At 40.8% G+C, this 22238-nt stretch overlaps 1 protein-coding gene across 2 annotated transcripts in view; it reads right to left on the reverse strand.

Annotated features, from left to right (window-relative positions):
* Positions 1-22238, reverse strand: part of LOC100566793 (venom factor) — a 77075-nt gene that overhangs the window by 46661 nt on the left and 8176 nt on the right. For both annotated transcript variants that reach the window (XM_062971467.1, XM_003216808.4), the window contains exons 5-15: positions 20300-20385; positions 16112-16194; positions 14750-14840; positions 13263-13365; positions 13039-13159; positions 8721-8836; positions 7883-8029; positions 4588-4800; positions 4008-4202; positions 3544-3705; positions 3312-3441 (exon numbers count right to left, since the gene is read on the reverse strand). In XM_062971467.1, coding sequence (XP_062827537.1) covers positions 3312-3441; positions 3544-3705; positions 4008-4202; positions 4588-4800; positions 7883-8029; positions 8721-8836; positions 13039-13159; positions 13263-13365; positions 14750-14840; positions 16112-16194; positions 20300-20385 — 1447 coding nt within the window. The remainder of the gene's footprint in view (positions 1-3311; positions 3442-3543; positions 3706-4007; positions 4203-4587; positions 4801-7882; positions 8030-8720; positions 8837-13038; positions 13160-13262; positions 13366-14749; positions 14841-16111; positions 16195-20299; positions 20386-22238) is intronic.

Raw genomic sequence — 22238 nt, forward strand, 5'->3', positions numbered from 1 at the left:
ACTCTGGCAGAAAAGGATAAAGGCTTAGTAAAACTACAACTTCCAGGATTCAGTAGCAGTTAAAATGGTGTAAAATTGAATCCTACAATGTTGATGTACCCAATGTTGCTTCTGGTCAAGCCAGGAGCAAAGATGTAGCTGAAAGAAGGGCCATAGGAGAGAAAACAGCCCTTGGTCATTTTGCAACTTTGGTTTAACTATTCAGTGCTAGGAAGTCCTTTCATGAAGAGTGTGCCTTAGAAGAAGGAAACCAAAGCATGGATATTCATTTTACAGTTTAGCTGGACTCTTTCAAATTAATATTTTCTTAGTCCTTGTTCATAGAATCATAGAATCATAGAATAGTAGAGTTGGAAGAGACCTCATGGGCCATCTAGTCCAACCCCCCACTAAGAAGCAGGAAATCGCATTCAAAGCACCCCCGACAGATGGCCATCCAGCCTCTGCTTAAAAGCTTCCAAAGAAGGAGCCTCCACCACAGCCCGGGGGAGAGAATTCCAATGCCGAACAGCCCTCACAGTGAGGAAGTTCTTCCTGATGTTCAGGTGGGATCTCCTTTCCTGTAGTTTGAAGCCATTGTTCCGTGTCCTAGTCTGCAGGGCAGCAGAAAATAAGCTTGCTCCCTCCTCCCTATGACTTCCCCTCACATATTTGTATATGGCTATCATGTCTCCTCTCAGCCTTCTCTTCTGCAGGCTAAACATGCCCAGCTCTTTAAGCCTCTCCTCATAGGGCTTGTTCTCCAGACCCTTAATCATTTTAGTTGCCCTCCTCTGGACGCTTTCCAGCTTGTCAACATCTCCCTTCATCTGCGGTGCCCAAAATTGGACACAGTATTCCAGGTGTGGTCTGACCAAGGCAGAATAGAGGGGGAGCATGACTTCCCTGGATCTAGACGCTATTCCCCTATTGATGCAGGCCAGAATCCCATTGGCTTTCTTAGCTGCCGCATCACATTGTAGGCTCATGTTTAACTTGTTGTCCACGAGGACTCCAAGGTCTTTTTCGCACTCACTGCTGTCAAGCCAGGCGTCCCCCATTCTGTATCTTTGATTTCCATTTTTTCTGCCGAAGTGAAGTATCTTGCATTTGTCCCTGTTGAACTTCATTTTGTTAGTTTCAGCCCATCTCTCTAGTCTGTCAAGATCGTTTTGAATTCTGCTCCTGTCTTCTGGAGTGTTAGCTATCCCTCCCAGTTTGGTGTCATCCGCAAACTTGATGATCGTGCCTTCTAACCCTTCATCTAAGTCGTTAATAAAGATGTTGAACAGAACCGGGCCCAGGATGGAACCCTGCGGCACTCCACTTGTCACTTCTTTCCATGATGAAGACGACGCATTGGTGAGCAATCAATTGTTGATTTGCAAGAAACATTGGTATGCTAGTACAGAGGATACTGGGATATCTGTTTGCCATCTCCAGTATCTTGTACCTCAACGGTTTCTGACAGACGTTCTACAGTATATTTTTCAGTCCCTAAGATGCTAATATTGAATATTATAGACCACCGACCTAGACATAAAATGTGTTTTTCTAAAACTGAAATTTCTTTGCCACATCACACATTTGGAACTTGGAAACACGAGGTTGGTTTGTGAAGGAAGTAATATTTTAAATAATATTTTAAATTGAAATTAATATTTTAAATCAGGAGTAGGGATTTATATGGCCCCACAAGAATGTTTTGTTGCCCTCAGCACCTCTACAATTATCAGACCAACCTTTTTCTTGGCAAAAACAAAAAAGAGAGGATGAATTGCTGCTTATGGGAGCCTCCATTAATACTATTAGGTTTGTTTCTTTTTTCAGTAGTCCAGGGGGTCCCAGGGCAAAAAGGTGTCCCCCTTACTTCTATGAATCTATGATTACTTAATGTATTCATTTGTTCTTTACATAAATATAGTAAAAATTATAGATTCTTGGAATTTAAAGGGGCCTTGTGAGTCATCGAGTCCACTCACCTGCTGAATATGGGTCTTCAGGTAAAATATCCCCAGTAGACCAATACAGTCTATTTCTGAAGCCATCCAAAAATGATCTCTAATCAATTGGTTCCTTTGCTGAACCACTCTTTTTTTCAATAAGTTCTTTCTAATATTCAACTTCTTCTAAAACCTTTAGAACTGATTCTATCATCTGTAGCAGTAGGTTACAGAGCAGCCACCTCCTCTCTGTGACAGAGGCATATAATGTCACCCATGAGTCTTCTCTTCCCTTCTCTTCACCAGCTACTTAGACTTTTCCTCATATGCTTTGTTCTGCATACCGTTTATCAGCCTTGCTGCCTTTCTCTGAACCTGTTCCAACTAGACTATGCCCTTCTTATAATGAAGCACTAAGCCTGATTTCAATGATGAATATCAGTGGCAATGCATTAATGTGATACCTCAGGCACCTTTGGCCCCTGACCCTGTGGCCATTGCTGACCAGGACAAAGAAGACTTTGGTTTTCTCCCATGTCAGCAAGATTCAACTCCTTTCCAGATGCCTTCTATTGACATTTCCGAGTCAGCGCAAATGAAGGATGCCCTTGAAACAGTGCCGGCTCTCCCAGATTCTCCTGACGGGTTAATGTTTGATCGCAGGGCTTTTTTTGAAAACAGAGAGATCGCAGAGACAAAGCTTGAGGAGAAGCGCCAGATTAGCGGAGCGTGGTGACTATGGCTAAGCTCAGTTCTCTTGGGAAGAATTAGGGAGTCAGGCACCTGGCTTGGGGGAGCTTATGAACTTCAATAAAAGTATTGCGCTGGAAACTTTCCTTTGCGGTGTCAATGTTACTTCTTATTGAGAAGCATCATCGTCTCTAGCTCCTGAATTCCAAGCGGTCCAACGGTGCGCTTACTCCTGAGTAGACCAGGTGCCGGTCTACCTTCTTGCCCAAGTTTGGACTGCGTTTCAGCTCCAGCACATCCAGCTCATGCCTTGTCTTGAAATCTTGCTTTTGGACATTTACTCCAGAGAACTCATCTGTGCTACCTTGCTCCTTTTTCCCACTCAATACTCAAGCCGAGTTTAAGTGTGTTTCGGTTTCTGGACTTTGGACCTTAATATTGGACATAAGACTTTCACTTATTGGACTAATTTTGATCTTTCCTGAAAGGTCAATTGCTTGTTCAACTTTTCTGCTTATTTTCTTTTGGAACTTTATTTGCTTCAATAAAGATATTATATTGTATTGGTCTCTGTGTTGATTTTCAGTGCTCTCGCTGCCCAGGGGTGTAACAATTAATTTTCCTGATACCTAACATCTAATATTGACACATCAATTTTAAAAGCTAACATTTCATGCTGAGGACAGGCCCCATTCCTACCTGATCTCTGTTTTGTGGAAAGCTTGTTACTGGTCTCCAGGGCCAACCCAGCATCTTCAAACACACCCATGTTGTCCCTACCACTGCCAGCAGTACAGCCAATGTCGCTCTTTTCTACTATATCCCAGATCTGGAACAGAATAGACCCAAATTAAGCAATGCACAGACTCAGAAAATTCAGGAAAATCCTCAACATCTCGGGTGTCAAACTCCATGGACTTCTGTGCCTTACCTTAGTCTGACTTATCTTATGCTTTTTGTTCAGGACATAAACGGCTTTGTCCACCGCCACAAGGCCGACCCGAGCATTTGCATCCCCTTCTACTTTGATTTCCATTGCAGTTCCTGGCTGATGAATTTGATTGTCAGCCTCACTTGCTCCTTTCACAACCAGCTGTTTGGGAAAGGTAATAAAAATATGGATTTTTTGTGCATAAAAAGTGCCCTTTTCACATGAACAGCTTTTGAATAAATTACAGAGATGTTTAGAGGTGCCCTGTCCACTTTCTTCTCTCAAAGAATAAAAAAGGCTACAAAACAGTTTCCTCAGTAAAGACTGTTTAATCTACAGACTACAATGAGGCACAAGAAACCTCCCTAGAAAATATCAAAGTTTGCATACTTTTGCTTGAGTACCTCTAAGAGAAGGCCTTGTGTTCACATTGAGAAATAATGTCAGGAGAAAGGGTGACCTACCTTTCCCATGCAGGTATCCTCCACATCCACCCAGACAGAGTCAGCCACAATCTCCCTGTTCCGCACTTGGTAGTAAGCCAAAATTCGGAAGGAAGGGATGAGATTAGGGGTGATAGGCAGAGACATGGTCACTAGATTCTGCCCAGCAGACCTGGGTTGCCTCCCAACCTTGAGTATCCTTCCTTTACTCAAGATCTGATGATGAACAAAACATAATGATTAATTAAGAAGGTTGAGGGTTGGTTTAAACAATGGAAGCCTGACATAGATAAGATAATGGCATTGACATCACACATACACCATAAGTGAAATCAATATATTTTCACTTTCTCATAAAGTACTGTGACATTCATGACTTTGCTTATTTCTGTTGGCTTCACAAAAGGGCCATATTGAGAAGCTGTTCTCAGTTGAGAGTTTTAAAGATAATTGGAATGTAGGAAAGATCGCCAGAGCCAGCCTTCCCTAAAGAGACATATGACAAGACATTTTCCCTTCCCTTGAAAACAAATGCAAACTCAACAAACAAACAAAAACAAGAGCCATCGATTTCCATTGTGCCCAGCCAGATTTCACTTACTATGTAGGTGAAATAACGTATTTCATTCATTGTGCTTAGATCATTGCTTTTTATGTTGAAATTGACAGGTAAGCTGTTCCCAGCTTTGAGGTCTGTAGCTGAAACTGCTAAATGAAGATAATTTCCAGACCCTCCCTGGGTCTGATAAGCTGTAGCCACCATGGTCTTGGTTGCCTGGCGTTCATCTGAAAGTCTCTCTTGGTTGGTTTTTACCTAGAAGGAGTAAGAAAGATTAACAAAATATTTAAAAACTATAGAAACTTTTAACTTAATCACTCGGCAATCCACAATGAGCCAAAGGGAGAAAAGGCATAACCGTCAAGGGAGAAAAACATAGCAAGTATCTTGTACCTATCATGATCTGTGGGGGTATCTCTGTGATGGGACCTGTTAGGAGAACAGCAGAAAACTTCAAATAAAGGGTCGGATGTGACAGTTATGTGGAAGTTCAGTTATGGGGAAATTCAGGAAACAAGTAAAGATTTCCTCTGAAAAAAATGGAATATTCTCTATATCAGTGATGGCAACATTTTTTCATCAAAGGTAATCTTTCCTTAATGGTAATCTATTGTGGTTGAGGCCTGATGAGGATAGAGCTGCCCTTTTCTCTTCTTCTTTTGCCACTAAGCCATTGATCTTACTATGAAAGTCTGCCAACAATTTTGCTTCTGTGTTTTGATGATAAGACAACCCACACCCACAGTGTTTTGGAAAGAAGTAAAAGTAAATCTCACTGTGGGACTTTGGGGGTATGGGTTCGAGTGGACAGTTGTGTCTCACAACCTCTCATATTGGAAAAAACCATTCAGAAATAGAAAGCCTGGTTGGGAGGCGTGTATCCAAAACTGGCAGTAATGTCCCTTTGACATAAAAGACTACACAGGATAATTCACCTGAGCCGTAGTTTGTTTTAAGCAATCTGTGAGCCCCAAAGGGAGAAACAGGTATAGATAAGACCGAGGCAACAAGAAGGAGTTATCATGGGTAAAAGGTCCGCCTCCACGGCCTGGGCCCAACTCCGTGCCCTGGGCCCGCCTCTGCACCCAGCCTGGGCCCGCCTCCACAGGTGGTCCTGCCCTGCACCTTCTGCCAGTCCTGGGGACGCACGCGGAAGGCCAAGGTCTTCTGGCGCATGGGCTCTTTCCACAGCCAGGTCTTCGTCTTCAATAAGGTGGAGCAGGAGCACCTTCTTGACCCCAAGGAATGGAGCAGCCTCTGCCCGCCCTCAGCCCTGCTTTGGGGGCGTCCACGGTCCTGTTGGCGCTGGTTCTGCTGGGCCTGGGGCTCTTCCTTGTCGGCCCTAGGTATTTTTTAAGTGTAGGCAAACAGAATTTTGGCGCCCCCCCCCCCAACCAATCACTGAAAAATAAAAGCGCTGGATAAGCGAAAATGTTGGATAATAAGGAGGGATTAAGGAAAAGCCTATTAAACATCATATTAAATTTTGATTTTACAAATTAAGCACCAAAACATCATGTTTTATAACAAATCAACAGAAAAAGGAGTTCAATACATGGTAATGTTATGTAGGAATTACTATATTTGCGAATTCAGCACCAAACATTGAACAGGGATATAGGGCAGTGTGGACACAGATAACCCAGTTCAAAGCAGATATTGTGGGTTATTCTGCTTTGATATTCTGGGTTATATGGCTGTGTGGAAGAGCCCTGAGAGTCCTTCCAGACAGCCATATATCCCAGAATATCAGGGCAGATAATCCACATTATCTGTTTTCAACTGGATTATATGGCAGTATGGACTCAGATAACCCAGTTCAAAGCAGATATTGTGGGTCATTCTGCCTTGATATTCTAGGTTATATGGCAGTCCCATGGATGCAGGTCCCACTCAGAAACTCTCCCAAACTTGGATTGGAAGAGATACCACTCGTCCGTGGCGCCCGCTTCCTCCTCTTCCCGCCAGTGGCTTCTTTCCTTCCTTCCTTCCTCCTCCTCCTCCTCCTCCTCCTCCTCCTCCTCCTCTTCCTCCTGTTCTTCCTCTTCCTCATGGCGCCGATGCCCCGGGCCGCGGGTTGGTCCAGGGAATTGGCGCCACAAGGAAGAGGAAGAGCAGGAGGAAGAGGAGGAGGAAGGAAGGAAACCACCAGTGGGAAGAGGAGGAAGCGGGCGCCACGGGTTAGTGAAAGCCTGGTTGGCCTCGCAGCAGACCAGGCTCACTCAGCATCCCATCCCATCTCTGGGCCCACCAGCCAGACCAAAGCCGAGAGAAGGCAGGGGTGCGTGCCCAGGCGCATGCGCATGTGTGCATGCATGCGCACCCCCACCTCCTCTCGGCTTTGGTCTCTGGGCCTGCTAGGCTTCGGCCTGCGAGTGGGCCCAGACCAAAGCCGGGAGGAGGCGGGTGGTGCGGGCACATGCATGCACGCATGCGCCCGGCCCAGGAGTGCCTCAACTGCGGCCCCCAACCGGATGGCGCCACAGGCAAGTGCCTAGTTTGCCTGGCGGTTGAACCGCCTCTGCTTATATATATATACATTTGTTGGTGGAGTTTTACTTAAAAACTGTACCTGTTCCAATTTACAAATTCAACTCAAGAACAAACCTACAGAACCTATCTTGTTTGTAACTTAGAGACTGCCTGTAGTTGCAACAGAGAATAATTTATGACATCTGCTGCCAGAAAAAAAAACAGAATTCTACTGTGCAGGAAGAAGCTATTTCAACAGCAACGAATTTACTTTTGATATTAGCTAGAAAGGCTTTAATTACCCCCTTCCTTGCTCAAAATAACACAGATGAAAATTCTGCAAAAATTTGTGGAATTCAAAGAATAGCTTTTTGGAACAAAATCAAGAATCAAACAGGATCTGAAAGACATAACATCAAAGCTAAGCACATTTTAACAGTTGCAAAACAAATCTAGTCAAAAGTGATAAATTGTTTAGTACTCAAAGTTTTATATCAATTTTTAATATTTTGTCTTACAGTATATGTATTTAGCAGGAGCTGAAATGCAATTATGTAGAACAGGAAGTATATGTAATAGTTTGATAGTTGCCTTTGCTTGAGGAGGGGAAAAGTCAGTTGTGTTTTTAATGTGTGTGTGTGCTTTTAATTTTTGTGTGTAGTTTTACCTATTATTGTTTTAGTTAGGTTTGTTGTATATGAAATAAGGGGTTGGTATTTGGCTGTTGGTTCATGTTGAGAGGGATAGATTGTGGGGATGGGATATTGTGGGAGTTTTGTTTTGGAATTTGTATTTGTTTTTTGTTGTGTTTTTTGCTTTTAAATTAAAAATGAGGGGAATGAAAGATACTTTCACAGTAACTCACAGTGACGCTTAGCTCTCGTTTATCTGCTGGTGTGTTCAGAATCAGCTTGGCTGTTCCATCGTTCTGGGTGGTTGCCTCAGCCCGAATGGGCTCTGATATCACAGGGACACGTGCAGCTGGGGAACCATCAGGGTTGGTGATGAATACCTGTGAAACATTTTCAATAATAATAATGATGATTATGATGATGATTATGATGATGATGATGTTACCCACTTCAATCCCAGCTCGAAGCAGGGTACAACACAAGCAAAACATATCAACATAAAATACATACTATAAAATACATATATTAAAACACATGGTACCAAATTAAAATACAGTAGTACTAGAATGTAAATTTAAAATGCATGGTTTAAAGTTGGCTAATTAGATTCCACTTATTGACCAGAGATTCAGCAAGATTGTCGATGACTGAATGTGATTAAATGTGGAGTGAAAAGATCCCTTCCAACACTAAGAGCAGTTCTGCATATACACTATGATCCCGTTTGGAAGTAGTTAATATAAACTTGTTTCACTGTGCAGCACCTACAAACACCCTGGTTTTGAGCCCTGGATGGGGTATACTCTCATCAGCTGCAACATGTTATCTGCCTTTTTCCAGACTTTCTAGAACGCACTGTTTCTGGCTTGATATACACTGTAAACACCTCACTCCCGAGCCGACTTCAAACTGAATTATGATGTCTGTATAGAACTGGCCCAAAATCTCTTTTCCCATGATATCAGCAACATCAGAGATCTCAAAGGGCTACTTGTGTGTCTCCATCTAAAGACAGAACTAGCTCCTCTGGAACTAGACCATGAGACGAAAGAGGAATTCAGTTAAAATTACCATCAGTTCATAAGGCATTCCTGGCTTGAAGAACTTTGGAGTTTTTGTGAAGAGGATCTGATAGGGAGATGTCACTATATTAATGCCACCTCTCTCAGCCATCACCATGTCACTCCCTGGAGAAAAGGGGGCAAGGGGGATGGGATGACAACAAAAAAAATAAAATTAAGTTGTTAGAAGGGAAGAAAATGTTGAGAGAATACGCACAGTATATACACCTGCAGTACATGCAATTTTCAAACCTCTTGTCCTCAGGGAACATCTCTACATATGCTTATCTGTCAAAGGAGGTCTGTATATTGAGCCACCTACAGAAACTTACATATTTGTGGGGGGGGGGGATCACAGAAAATTGACATATTACCATAACCCAAAGTAATAAAGGGATTATACAGAAAAAATAATGTTGGAAATAATTTCATAATACAACAATGGAACCGCTACCAGATAGCCAGTTCACTCAGAGTGCATCTACACTGTAGAATTAATGCACTTTGACAGCACTTTAAATGCTATGGCTCAATCCTAGAATTTCACATTTTCAACATCTTTACCAATGACTTGGATGATGGAATAGAGGGCGTGGTTCAAGTTGCAGACAACGCCAAATTGTACGTGATAGCAAATAACTCAAGCTCAGGGGATAGGATCAGGATCCAAAATGACCGTAACAGTTTAGAGAGCTGGTCCTGAAATAACAAAATGAATTTCAACAGAGAGAAATGTAAAGTACTACACTTTAGCAATAAAAATGAAATGCACAGATACAGGATGGGTGACACCTGGCTTGAAAACAGCCCATTGAAAGGGACCTAGAAATCTTAGTAGACATAAGCTGAACACGAGTCAACAGTGTCATGTGGCAGCTGAAAATACCAGTGCTATTCTAGGCTGTATCAATAGGAGTATAGTATCTAGCCCCGGTGGCGAAGTGTGTTAAAGCGCTGAGCTGCTGAACTTGCGGACCAAAAGGTCCCAGGTTTAAACCCCAGGAGCGGCGTGAGCGGTCGCGGTTAGCTCCAGCTCCTGCCAACCTAGCAGTTCGAAAATGTGAGTAGATCAATAGGTAGCGCTCCGGCGGGAAGGTAACAGCGCTCCATGCAGTCATGCCGGCCACATGACCTTGGAGGTGTCTACGGACAACGTCGGCTCTTCGGCTTAGAAATGGAGATGAGTACCAACCCCCAGAGTCAGACATGACTGGACTTAACGTCAGGGGAAACCTTTACCTTTTTTTATCTAGACTGAGTGAAGTGATAGTCAGAATTTACCTGGAACATGTCCAGAGAAGGCTAACTAAAATGATCAAAGGTGGCTCAGTGAGGTGGGTTTGTTTAGATTGGAGAAAATAAGCCCGAGAGAGACATGGTAGCCATGTTTAAATATTTGAAAGGATGTCACATTGAGAAGGGGGCAAGCTTGTTTTCGGCTGCTCTGGGGACCAAGACACAGAGTAATAGATTCTGCATGAAAAGACATGCCATCTAAACATTAGGAAGAACTTCCTGCTATTTGGCAGTGTAATATTTTCTCTCAAAATGATGGAATCTCCTTCTCTGGAGATTTTTAAGCAGAGGTTAGATGGTCATCTGTCAGGAGTGCTCTGACTGTGTATTCCGGCATGGCAGGGCATTGGAGGTAATGGCATTGGAGGTAATGGCTCTTTCAATTCTAGGATTCTAACTCCCATGATCCTATCACATTGAACCATGGCACTGGTATCAAACAGCATTCATTCTACAAAGTAGATGCATCTTTAGACACTTTCTGCTAATGAAAGCAAAAAGGACCAAAACATCACAGAATCCTTATACATGGAATTTGGACTTAGTCAAGGGTCAAATTAGACATCAAGAAGGAGGTAATTCTCCCTGGGATTAATCTATGTTTCTCCTTACAATAGAACTGATGCAGAAATATATGCCATCATAATCATACTTAACGAATAAAGGTTATGTTTAATTTCCACTGAATTAAATGCAAAATATGTCAATCAAGAAGCCTACTTGTTTGGTAATCAAGCATTCATGATTACTACTGGAAAAATCACACCCTAACACTCTATTTGCTAAGGATTATCAATTGTGGTGCTTTTTCTGTTACCTTTTCTACTATCTTTTTCCACAACTGAGGATTACCCAGAGGTCCAAAAATTCATACACATGTAGATTCTAGTGACTGTACAGAAACTGCAATTCTATTCCACGAGTTCTACGATACATAATATGCCACAAGCTCATTTAGGCTTTTCTATCTTATTCTCAGGCAAAGAATAGATCGACCCTTTTGTGTACAGTGTTTGATATGTTCAAGACATATGATGGAATGCTGAAGTTGTGAGGGCCTGGGGAAAAATAATGGGAAAATGGATTGTGGAGCAAATAGATTGTGAAACATTTTCTGTTAGAATGATGAATAAAACTTTTGAGACAACATGTCCTGAGAACTGGATTACTGTTCTTCATTTTAGTTTACTTTTCTCATTTCTTTTAATGGACATGTATGCATTAGGCCTGTTTGATTCGACAGAGAACAAGTAACAGCAAAATAATTATCTGTTTTGCCGGTATTGCTGCTATTTCTATACACACACACCCTCGTTCTCACTATCTGCCTGCTTCTCAAATTGGCAAAACCCGAGATGTTCCTTACAATTTAGGTGTTCCATATAGGTATTCCATTTGTTAACAAAAAATGTTTCAAATAAGTTCAGTTTGTATTTTTGTTCTGAATAAACTATTAAAAGTATTTCATTGGTGATAATTTTATACCAAATCAAGTTCCTAAAATAACAAAGATGTTTTAAACCTTAAATATTGAATTTTTAATTTTTTTCCCAAACATAAAATATTTAATTTTTAAAATATATTAAAATTGTTCAATTCCTTCAGAAATTTCACATCTCTGATCATGGCTGTAGGTGAGCATTGGAAACTATTGTGTTCTTTAAGAGCTGAAAATGCTCTTGTCAACAATACTCAAGTTACATAAAGATTAGCATTTGAGTGCTCTGGCTAGAATGATATGTTCTTACCATATATTTTTCTCATAGGAGGACTTAGTGTATGATTTATACAGGTGTTTTCTGGGATTCTGTGAAAGTGTATTTAACCATTTTAGAGGTGCCATTTTCCCCATTTTTCCTTAAACTCTTGGTTGTCAGCTTTCAGCAAAGACAGAATCTCTCACAAGGCAGAATTTAGCACAAGTGTCTCCATTTTGTCCCCATCTTGCTGAATTGACTTTTGTAAAATTGACTGTTTAAAAATTTGATCAGAATTTTTGGGGCTCAGCAGCAAAATGCTGTGGATTTATCAGAGGACAAGGAGGATGACAGATTTCCCACTGAGGGCTCTGTGAGGGAATTGCAAGCCTTAGATCAGAGTGAGACAGAGGTTGTTTTGGGTTCCAATGTGCATTTCTTAGCAACAGGGGATAAGAACATTTCTCTTGGGAATCAGCCTTCAGCAGATGAGGAGTTTTCCCATGATATTAGATTAGGCCTCAGAATGGAGGGAGGGAAAGATAGATTAATTAGGCATTCAGAAAAAAGTCCTTGAAACCCAGGTGTCAAAGGCAGGATGCAATGGCTTCTTGGTCAGCCTGGGCTGAAATTAAGTGATGTTTACTTGGTGTCCTCAGAGCAGACAACTTTGCCATAGATTCAAGTTCCTGGTTCCTGGTTCAGCTCTCAAGCTCATGATTCAAATATCATGTGTTTGCCTATGTTCCTGAAAGAGTTTTGCCTTGTAAAAAGTTCCTGTTTTCATGCTTATGATCTTGATTTCCTTGACTTCATATACCTTGCTATTTTGGACTACTGAACTTTTGTATATGGACTACTGCTATTTTATAGTGCCTTTTCTACTGCTTTTTGGGGGGAAAATTCCCTATTTGTACATGCTTTTCTAATAAATGGCTGTAGTTAGAATACTGGACTCTGGTGCGGTGCTGGGTGAAAAGCTGTCATGGCTAGAGTGCAACAGAAATGTTCTTTCTAGGAATTTCTAGATCTTCCAGCATGATTCTATGGTACATTTCTGCTAGAAGCTATAGAGTTATGATGAAGGACAAAGAGATTCCTAGAGAAATGTTCTCCCAAATGTGTTTGGAAAAACATTTTTATTTGCTTTTTAAAACTTTGACCCTAACGTCTATACCCTAACAAATGTGAAGATCTGACTATACTTGATCCAGGAATACAGATCAGAAGTTGAACAATCCTCTCATGACATGAAAAACACCTAGTATAGCAAAGTGCCAAATTTTCTTTATGAAACATCCACCCATTAGTGTGGCTTTGGAAGCCACGACTCACCTGATTCTGTCATTACAGTTACAGAGATGTAGAGAGAGTGCCCAACAAGCTCAGTAAGGTTGCGAAATCGGGACTGGAACATGTCTCTTGCTAGCACTGCATTGGCCTTCCCATTTCGAATCTATAAACAAGATTTTAAAAGACATTAAAAAGAAAATCAAAGCTGTATTTCTAAACCTCTCTCCCTCCTCTAAACCTCCACCCAGATATAAGGATCTTCTTACTGGAATTCGCCTCAGTGAATCTGGAATGCTTTTTTTCTCACTGTCAATTTTCACTCCAAAGAGGACAAAGGCGACACCTTCGACATTCTGCTTATAAAGGTACCTGGAAGAACACAATGAAAATATACATTTTTGCTCACATTGATTTTGTTCGCATGGAACATAGAGGCAAGACATTTGCATTTGCTATCACGTGAGCATGCATAGGTTAGTGTAGTTTCTCAATGAGGGAAGTAACTGCTTTCCAGCTGTGCCACTTTTTAATCTGTTAAAGGTACTTCACAATTGTGTAAAGTGGAGGCAATTTAAAAAAAAAAATCTTCCTACAGTGAGGCAAGAGTCAGGGAAGAAGACAATACCACCCTGATATCACTGGCATACTGGCACTGAAGACCTAGAATCCTTGCACTAGGTAAGCTGCAGCACCATAGTGCCATCACAGACTACCAATATATATGCCTGTCAATGACAGGCAATGGCTCTATCACAAGGAAGTGGCAGAACTGCAAAGGATATCACACAGTGTGTTGTCAAAGGCTTTCATGGACGGAAGCACAGGGCTGTTGTGTGTTTTCCGGGCTGTATGGCCATGTTCCAGAAATATTCTTTCCTGACGTTTCACCCACCTCTATGGCAGGCATCCTCAGAGGTTGTGAGGTATTCCAGCTTTCCCCTCATTGGCATCTATTAACTATTTGAATTGTCTCTCCTATATATAAATATCGTACAACTTGAAAATATTTTAGAAAATTAAATGTTGTTGTATGCTTTTAGGTAATTTTCTCTTATGGCAATCCTAAGGCAGTCCTGCAAATGTTAGAAGGATGTGAAGGAGGCCTGTTTTTGCCTTCCTCTGAAGCTGAAAGATTGTGACCTGTCAAAAGTCTCCTAGAAGGTTTTCATGGCTGAGAAAGTATTTAAACTATGGTCTACAGACTCAAATGGTCAACCATTCAAGTCGCTGCACCTCATTCAAAATCTCCTATTAACTGTGTTTCACATAGGAGAGTCGTCATTGAGAATGTGATTAGTTCCTGACCTACCTATCTGCTGAAAAAATTGTGTGAGCAAGGTAGAACCAGGCATGTAGCCAGGGGAGGCTTAAGGGGGTTCAGCCCTCCCCCCAAAATTCTCAAGGTGGTCCGCGAGAAGGCCTTACATTTATTATTTAAACTGTTATGCTTATTCATATCATGATCTGATCACCATGCTCAATAAATCCCATATGCATAGGGGTATTGGGATAACAATACAAAAGGTTTGCTAGGGTAGATCCTCTCTCACTTAGACTCCAAAATCCCAGCCCCTCCCAAACCAAAATCCTGGCTACGGGCCTGGGTAGAACTATTGCATGATGACAACTTTCCCTGGAAACATGCTTAGTGTAGAATAGATTATATCTTGCTGAAAAGTATTACGTAATTGGCTTCTTCTAAAAATAAGCAGGTGGTTTTCTCATTCTTTCCCACAGCTGCACATACACCCACCTCGCAGTGATAGCCACACTGAAATCTCTGTCAGTGTCAACATAGTAAAACTTCTCTTGTGGTTCAACGTTAACTTCAAAGCTTGGCAATACTGGAGGGAGGGGAAAAAACAGGGAGAATAGGAGGAGACAAACATTTATGAAAGAAAAGAAGATATTGATTCATGAGATTTTTGACTTTATTACACAAAGCTGCTATTCCACAGCAGTTGTGTAATCAATGAAAGCAGTTAAAATACCTGGGTGCATGAGCACCATCATTATTCTCACATATCTGCATTCATGCAGAGATGTGGTCCTGCTCTTCTCTTTCATCATAACCTCATAACTACTCTACCTAGCCACATTTCCGCTGCTCTGCAATTCTTTTACAGCAATTTCTTAATGAAGAAAAAAAATTGAATACAAGTGAGCATATTTTTTAAAACTACTGGCTCTGAAATAATAAATAATTCACATGAATTATTATGATAGTATTGCGGTAGGTAAAAGTTTCCCCTGATGTTAAGTCCAGTCATGTCTGACTCTGGGGGTTAGTGCTCATCTCCATTTCTAAGCCGAAGAGCCGGCGTTGTCCGTAGACACCTCCTAGGTCATGTGGCCAGCATGACTGCATGGATCGCCATTACCTTCCCGCCGGAGCGGTACCTATTGATCTACTCACAGTTGCATGTTTTCGAACTGCTAGGTTGGCAGAAGCTGGAGCTAACAGCAGGCGCTCACTCAACTCCCCGGATTTGAACCTGGGACCTTTCGATCTGCAAGTTCAGCAGCTCAGCACTTTAACACACTGAGCCACCGGAGGCTCCGCAGTATTATGGTAAATACTCTTAATTGTTTTAATTGTATTTTATAACTTCATTTTAAATGTTTATTTTATTGTTCACTGTTCTTTAAAGGCATTGAATTGTTGCCTGTAAAGCCCTGTCTTGAGTCCCCTTCAGGGTTGAGAAAGGCAGGGTAGAAGTACCGTGGTAGTGAAGTAGAACCGCAATCCGTGACATCATTTCAGTGCCAGGATGCCAGCACAGAAGTGTAACAGCTCCATCACACTTGGTAGGTGATGGGGATATAGTGTAATCTGCAGGTACTGATGGGTTTTTCTTTCAATAGCAGAGAACACATTTATATAAGAAAGCCCAATGCAGTCCAAGAGACACATTGCCATTAAAGTTTGCTTCTTGGATTGCATGGGATTTATTATATAAACCACCTTAAGAGATTGTTACTGTGAAACATTTTAAATGCATCATGCTGAAACAGGAATAGCAATGATAAAAGACAAAATAGCTCAGAAGACTGATGAAAAGAAAAGGTCATGGCTCAGACAAGAAGATTGAATAGAGAAGGCTACTCTTCTTACCATATTCTTTGACATCAAATGCTGTTCTGAAGGTTTCCTGCGGGGAATCTTGATATTTAGTCACAACATTCCAGGTTCCCAAGCTAGAGAAGGGAAATGGAAGGATTTGTCACTCCTCCTGCTTTATCACTCCATGACAACAAGTATGAAATGACAACCATGCATTTCCTTACTGGTACATACATTATCACAATGAACATGTATGTATCTTATGATCTTTGATTCTCATTTATGGGAGTGGGTGGAATAAACTCAATCTTGGAAGAGAATACCTGACCTCAAGGTTTTATGATAAAAACCAAGGTTTTATGAAGAAGCTGAAAATTGTCCCCCTCCCCTAGCCCTGAGTTCAAGTTCCCACTTGTCCATTATACTCATGGGTATGAATGTTTTTAGGTTGAATGTTTTTATGTTGAATGTTTTTATGTTGAATGTTTTTATGATGAATGTTTTTTATATTGTGGAATGATATTTTAAATTGTAAGTCGCTCGGAGCACTCTGGTGGAGAGCAACTAATTAAGAAATAAAGTGAAGTGAAGTAATACCCTAGGTTCTTTTTTAGAAAAAAAAGATAGAATTAAATGCAGGGAACAAATACAACAATAAAATATTTTGAGACAGGTCAGAGTATTCATTGCTCAATTTGAAATCTCAAAACTTTATCCCAGCAACTAGCTGTGCCCAGCCACGCGTTGCTGTAGCGAAGTATGGTGGTATGGGAAATAAAGTACAGTAGAGTCTCACTTATCCAACATAAACGGGCCAGCAGAACGTTGGATAAGCGAATATGTTGGATAATAAGGAGAGATTAAGGAGAAGCCTATTAAATATCAAATTAGGTTATGAATTTACAAATTAAGCACCAAAACATCATGTTATACAACAAATTTGACAGAAAAATTAGTTCAATATGCAGTAATGCTATGTAGTAATTACTGTATTTATGAATTTAGCACCAAAATATCATGATGTATTGAAAACATTGACTACAAAAATACATTGGATAATCCAGAACGTTGGATAAGCGAGTGTTGGATAAGTGAGACTCTACTGTATTGAGGAATGGGTGGTTGTTAAGGTAAAGGATAAAGTTTTTCCCCTGACATTAAGTCCAGTCGTGTCCGACTCTGCTGGTTGGTGCTTATCTCCATTTCTAAGCCAAAGAGCCGGCGTTGTCCGTAGACACCTCCAAGGTCATGTGGCCATTGGCATGATTGCATGCTAAGCTGTTACCTTCCCGCTGGAGCAGTACCTATTGATCTACTCACATTTGCATGTTTTCGAACTTTTGGGTTGGCAGAAGCTGGGGCTAACAGTGGGGGCTCACTCCGCTTCCCCAATTTAAACCTGCGATCTTTTGGTCAGTAAGTTCAGCAGCTCAGTGCTTTAATATGCTGCACCACCAGGGGATATTATTTCCTCAAGCTTGTTAATACACAATATTTCTGATTCTTCCTTTTTTTTGTCTGTTGGAAGCAAGTATGAATGCTGCAATTAGCCAAAATGATTAGCATGTAATGGCCTTTCAGCTTTGAAGCCTGACTGCTTCCTCCCTAGAGGAATTTTTTGTTGGGAGGTGTTAGCTGGCCCTGATTATTTCCTGCCTGGAATTTCCTTGTTTTCAGAGTGTTGTTCTTTGCGATATTTTATGTGCTTCTAGTGTTTGTGTAGAAGTACCCATATGCATCGCTTGAGTGCACACACTCAAAAAAAAAGGCTGTGTCCCTCAGAAAACAGAGGAATTGCCAGATTGGAATACTTTGTTGGGAGGTGTTAGCTGGCTCTGACTGTTTCCTGTCTGGAATTCCCCTGTTTTCAGAGTGTTGTTCTATATTTAGTGTTCTGATTTTAGAGATTGTATTGTTCTGTTTTATTATATCACAGTAATTTTTATATATTCTGATTGTAGTGTTTTTTTAATACTTGGAGCCAGATTGTGTTCATTTTCACAGTTCACAGCAACACAACAATAGTAATAGTAATAATAATAATAATAATAATAATAATAATAATAATAATAATAATGACTTTGGTGATACACACTACTTCTCTCCCTTCTCAGCTTCCTTTCTGGAAGAATCCTTTTTTGGGAGGTGTTAGCTGGCCCTGATTGTTTACTTTCTGGAATTCCCCATTTCCCTGTTTCAAAGTGTTGCTCTTTATTTACTGTTCTGGTTTTAGAGATTATATTGTTCTGTATTATTATACCACAGTAATTATTACACATTATATTTATAGTCTTATATTATCTGCATAGAACTGGATTATATGAGGCCTCTTCTACACAGCTATTTAAAATCCACATATTTAGTCACAACATTCCAGGTTTCCAGTGTGGACTCAAGATAATCCAGTTCTAAGCAGATACTGTGGATTATCTGCCTTGGCATTCTGAGTAATATAGCTGTATGGAAGGGCCTTGAGTCTACACTGCCATATAATCCAGTTCAAATCAGATAATCTGTATTTTATAGGCAGTGTGAATCAGGCCTAAGTGCCTGTCCCCTGGGCGCCATCTTGGGTGAGGGAGTTGCTAGGATACGAAGGGCAGCAGTGGGAGGGGGACTAAAGGCAGAAGAGCCTACCTTTCTCTCTTCTTGTGATCGAGGTGACCCCCCCCCCCAGGTCTTTGTAAAAGATAGTTCAAAAATCAGGATTTATGTCCTATATTTCATATATTTATAGCAGAAGGTAACTGAGATATTTTACTGGAGTTTACTGTGATTTATGAAAATCCTGGCACAAAAGGTGTTTGACCTTTTAGCCTGAGGCAAGAGATAACAACTCTCCTAATCCTTTCCTGAACTAGTGACTCACAAACAAAAGGACTTCCTTTTTGTTTAAAGTTGAGGCATATCCAGGCAAAAGGGTTAGCAAAAGAAAAAAAGCCAATTTTAAACCACATGCTTTACAATATTGCCCTTATTTCTCAAAAATTTGAAATGTATTCTTCTGCTTATCTTTCTTTTCCTTTATCCCCTTTGACACACATTTTCCAATATTATTTCCTTGTGCAATGTCTTTTCCTCCATATATATATTGAAGCAAAGTGACCTCACTGTGAACTCTGGCCAAACATGCCTCGACCTGGGTGTAACTGGCTTGCCCCAGGCTATGATCAAGATTATTGGGGAAACGGGGCAAATTGATCTGTAGCACCTCCTGCTTGCCAGGATCTTCGAACCTGCAACTGGAAGACATTGAGCCTCCCTAATTCAGAGGAGAACCCCTAAATTTTGGCTCAATAACATTTCGAGGGGAAAGGGGCTGAGGAAAGGGAAGCCCTGCCCACCATGGCAACATTTTGAGGAAGTTGGATTAGGCTCCACCCACAGGTGCAAGGTCCTCTGGGTAATGTAGTTGTTTCAGTTCAGGGGCAGCTCTGCGCTTGCATGGTAAGCAATGGGGGTTTTATTTCGTCTTCATTTTGTTGTTTGGTCTTTATTTTTTCTTGTTTTTTATGTCTAAACACAGCTGGGATGACCAAGTCTTTTGTGGCCAAGTTTCGTGGGTTTTGGGTGTTTAGTTTTGCTGTTTACCTTAAAGTAGAAATGGTCAGAACATTTATATATATATATATACTAGCTGTGCCCGGCCACGCATTGCTGTGGCGTTGTCTGGTGGTGTTGGTGAGAAATTGTTGAGGTAGTGGTGGTATTGAATGTCTGTTGTATGGTTGTCTTTATGTTTAGTATGCATTTGGTTGTTTGTGTACTGTGAAAGTGGTGAGGGTAGAGGGGGTCTATGTCCCTGTGTAGTATTGTATAGTATTTATACGTTGTCCATGTGTTGTGAATGCTTGGATTGTGTCCTGCTGCATAGTAGAAAGGGTTGGGCTGGATGGCCCTTCGGGGTCTCTCGAAACTCTTGTCTCCTGGGCTGAGTGGGTTGCTAGGAGACCAAGTGGGCGGAACTTAGCCTTGTAACTGGCAGCAATTGGATAAAAACAATTATTCCTCTCCCTCTAATTAGGACTTTATTTTTCTTTTCTTTTTGTTGTATCAACCTAGAGCCGTGGATGATGGGTTGTGTTGTCAAATTTCGAGGTTGGGGGGCCTGTAGTTTTGTTGTTTTGTCCGCTGCCCTGATGCCATCACTCTTTTATATAGAGATAGATAAAGGATACCATGGATACTATTTTTCACTAATTTCAGCTCAGTTTCATGCTTGGTGCAGGGCAATTTTACCTGACAATCTCCGGTAGATTGAACGTCTGGGTCACTGACGATGCGGGATTTAAAGTAGTCTGGCTGACAATAATGCCTTCTGGTGTCTAGGAGGAGAAAACATGCTTATGAGGGTGTTCAAAGGATACAAAATCCCAGAATGTATTAGATATATAGGTTGCATCTCTCTTTTTTGGAAACCTGAAATATGAAAGACTCCAAAAAGATTCCACTTTTTTCTTTGGAGAAAGATATACATCTACTGGCCACTGAGTTTATCCTCAAGGGTGCTTACTCCATCACTGTCAAAGTTTTGATGGACTTGCTGTCCTTCCTTGCGATTTCCTGCTTCTTGGCAGGGGGTTGGACTAGATGGCCCATGAGGTCTCTTCCAACTCTACTATTCTATAATTCTATGATTCTATGATTCTTCTGTTTGGTCAATGGTGGCATGTGACTGGAGGGGTGGAGTGCTGTAAATGGGATGTGTCATTTGGCCAGGAAGCCAAAGCTTTCTAACATTCCTCAAGCCTATGATAGCTGGATGCATTTGGACTTTCCCTTTCCCTAAGGTATTCTTTTTACAGGGGCTTTATTTAAATCAAGCCACAAGATCAATTTTTCTCCCACTCCATTCCCTTTCCTTTATCAATTTTCTGACAGTGGTGGAGTGAGAACTAATTGAGAAAAACTCAGGCAATCCAAAAACAAACAAAAATATTCATATGCAGAAAACCTCTGGCCTGAAGCATTTTAGGTGAAAGCCACTGTATTTCATTTCACAAAGCCTTCTGCTGGATGTAGCCTGTCCACCAACAGTGCATGGAGACCAAAAATAATACAGCAGGTCTTCCATTGGAATAATAAATCAATTTAAAAGAAGAATGAAGATCAGGAACCATCTCAATTTAAAGGCAGATAGTTTTGCTTCTCAAACTAGCTCAATCTAAATCTGACTAGGAGGTTTATGAGCAAGTTTTTTTTAGCTAAAAACAACTCCTCCTTAGGAAATTAGATTGCTTTTTACTTTTTGTGTGCCTACGTGGAGGAGGGGAGGAGAAAGAAAATAATGATTTAAAAGAACACTTTATTAATTGCACAACATTTCTAAATAACCCCAATAATTGAAATGAAGAAAACAAAGAAAAATAACAATCCACATTCCAAACATGGAAAATAGAGAAGCATGTGAAAGGTTAAACTATATTCAGAGTATTAGGCTGTTTATGAAAATACTGAAAAATGTCACAACTTCAGATATTAGTAGTAGTAGTAGTAGTGCAATTGAAGAAAGAGCTGACTCAATCAGAAACCAGAATTAAGCAAGATCTTAATGATAGCATCCGAGCAAATCTCAAGCATAACAAAACAGATTGCACATATTGAAAAGATTGACCAAGGAAAAGCAGTCACAGTACATCAGACTGAAGAAATAAAAAATAACAACAAACACAATCAAATCAGAGGGAAAAGCAACAAGTAGATTTTCCCATCGAGGCAACTCCTGTCTCCTGCGGCCTGCCTCCACAAGGTATTGAACTGCTTTTTCTGTTGATTTGTTGTAAAACATGATGTTTTCGTGCTTAATTTGTAAAATCTTATTATAATTTGATGTTTAATAGGCTTTTCCTTAACCCCTCCTTATTATCAAACATTTTCGCTTATCCAATGCTTTTATTTTTCAGTGATTAGTTTTGGGGGGGGTGCCAAAATTCTGTTCACCTACACTTGAAAAATACCTAGGGCCGGCTCTGGGTTTGACGTACAATGGGCGGTGCTTAATCAAAAGCCTGTGTGAAGAGCCAGGTTTTCAAGCTCTTCCTGAACACTTCCAAGGTGGTAGCTTGCCTAATTTCCCTGGGGAGCGCGTTCCCCAGGGAAGAGATATGATCCTCCATGGAATATTATGTGATTATTTTGTAGATGGTTTCAATATATATATTTTTAGTTTAGTGCTTGT

The sequence above is a fragment of the Anolis carolinensis genome, chromosome 2, assembly GCF_035594765.1.
Source record: "Anolis carolinensis isolate JA03-04 chromosome 2, rAnoCar3.1.pri, whole genome shotgun sequence".
Taxonomy (NCBI): Eukaryota; Metazoa; Chordata; class Lepidosauria; order Squamata; family Dactyloidae; genus Anolis; species Anolis carolinensis.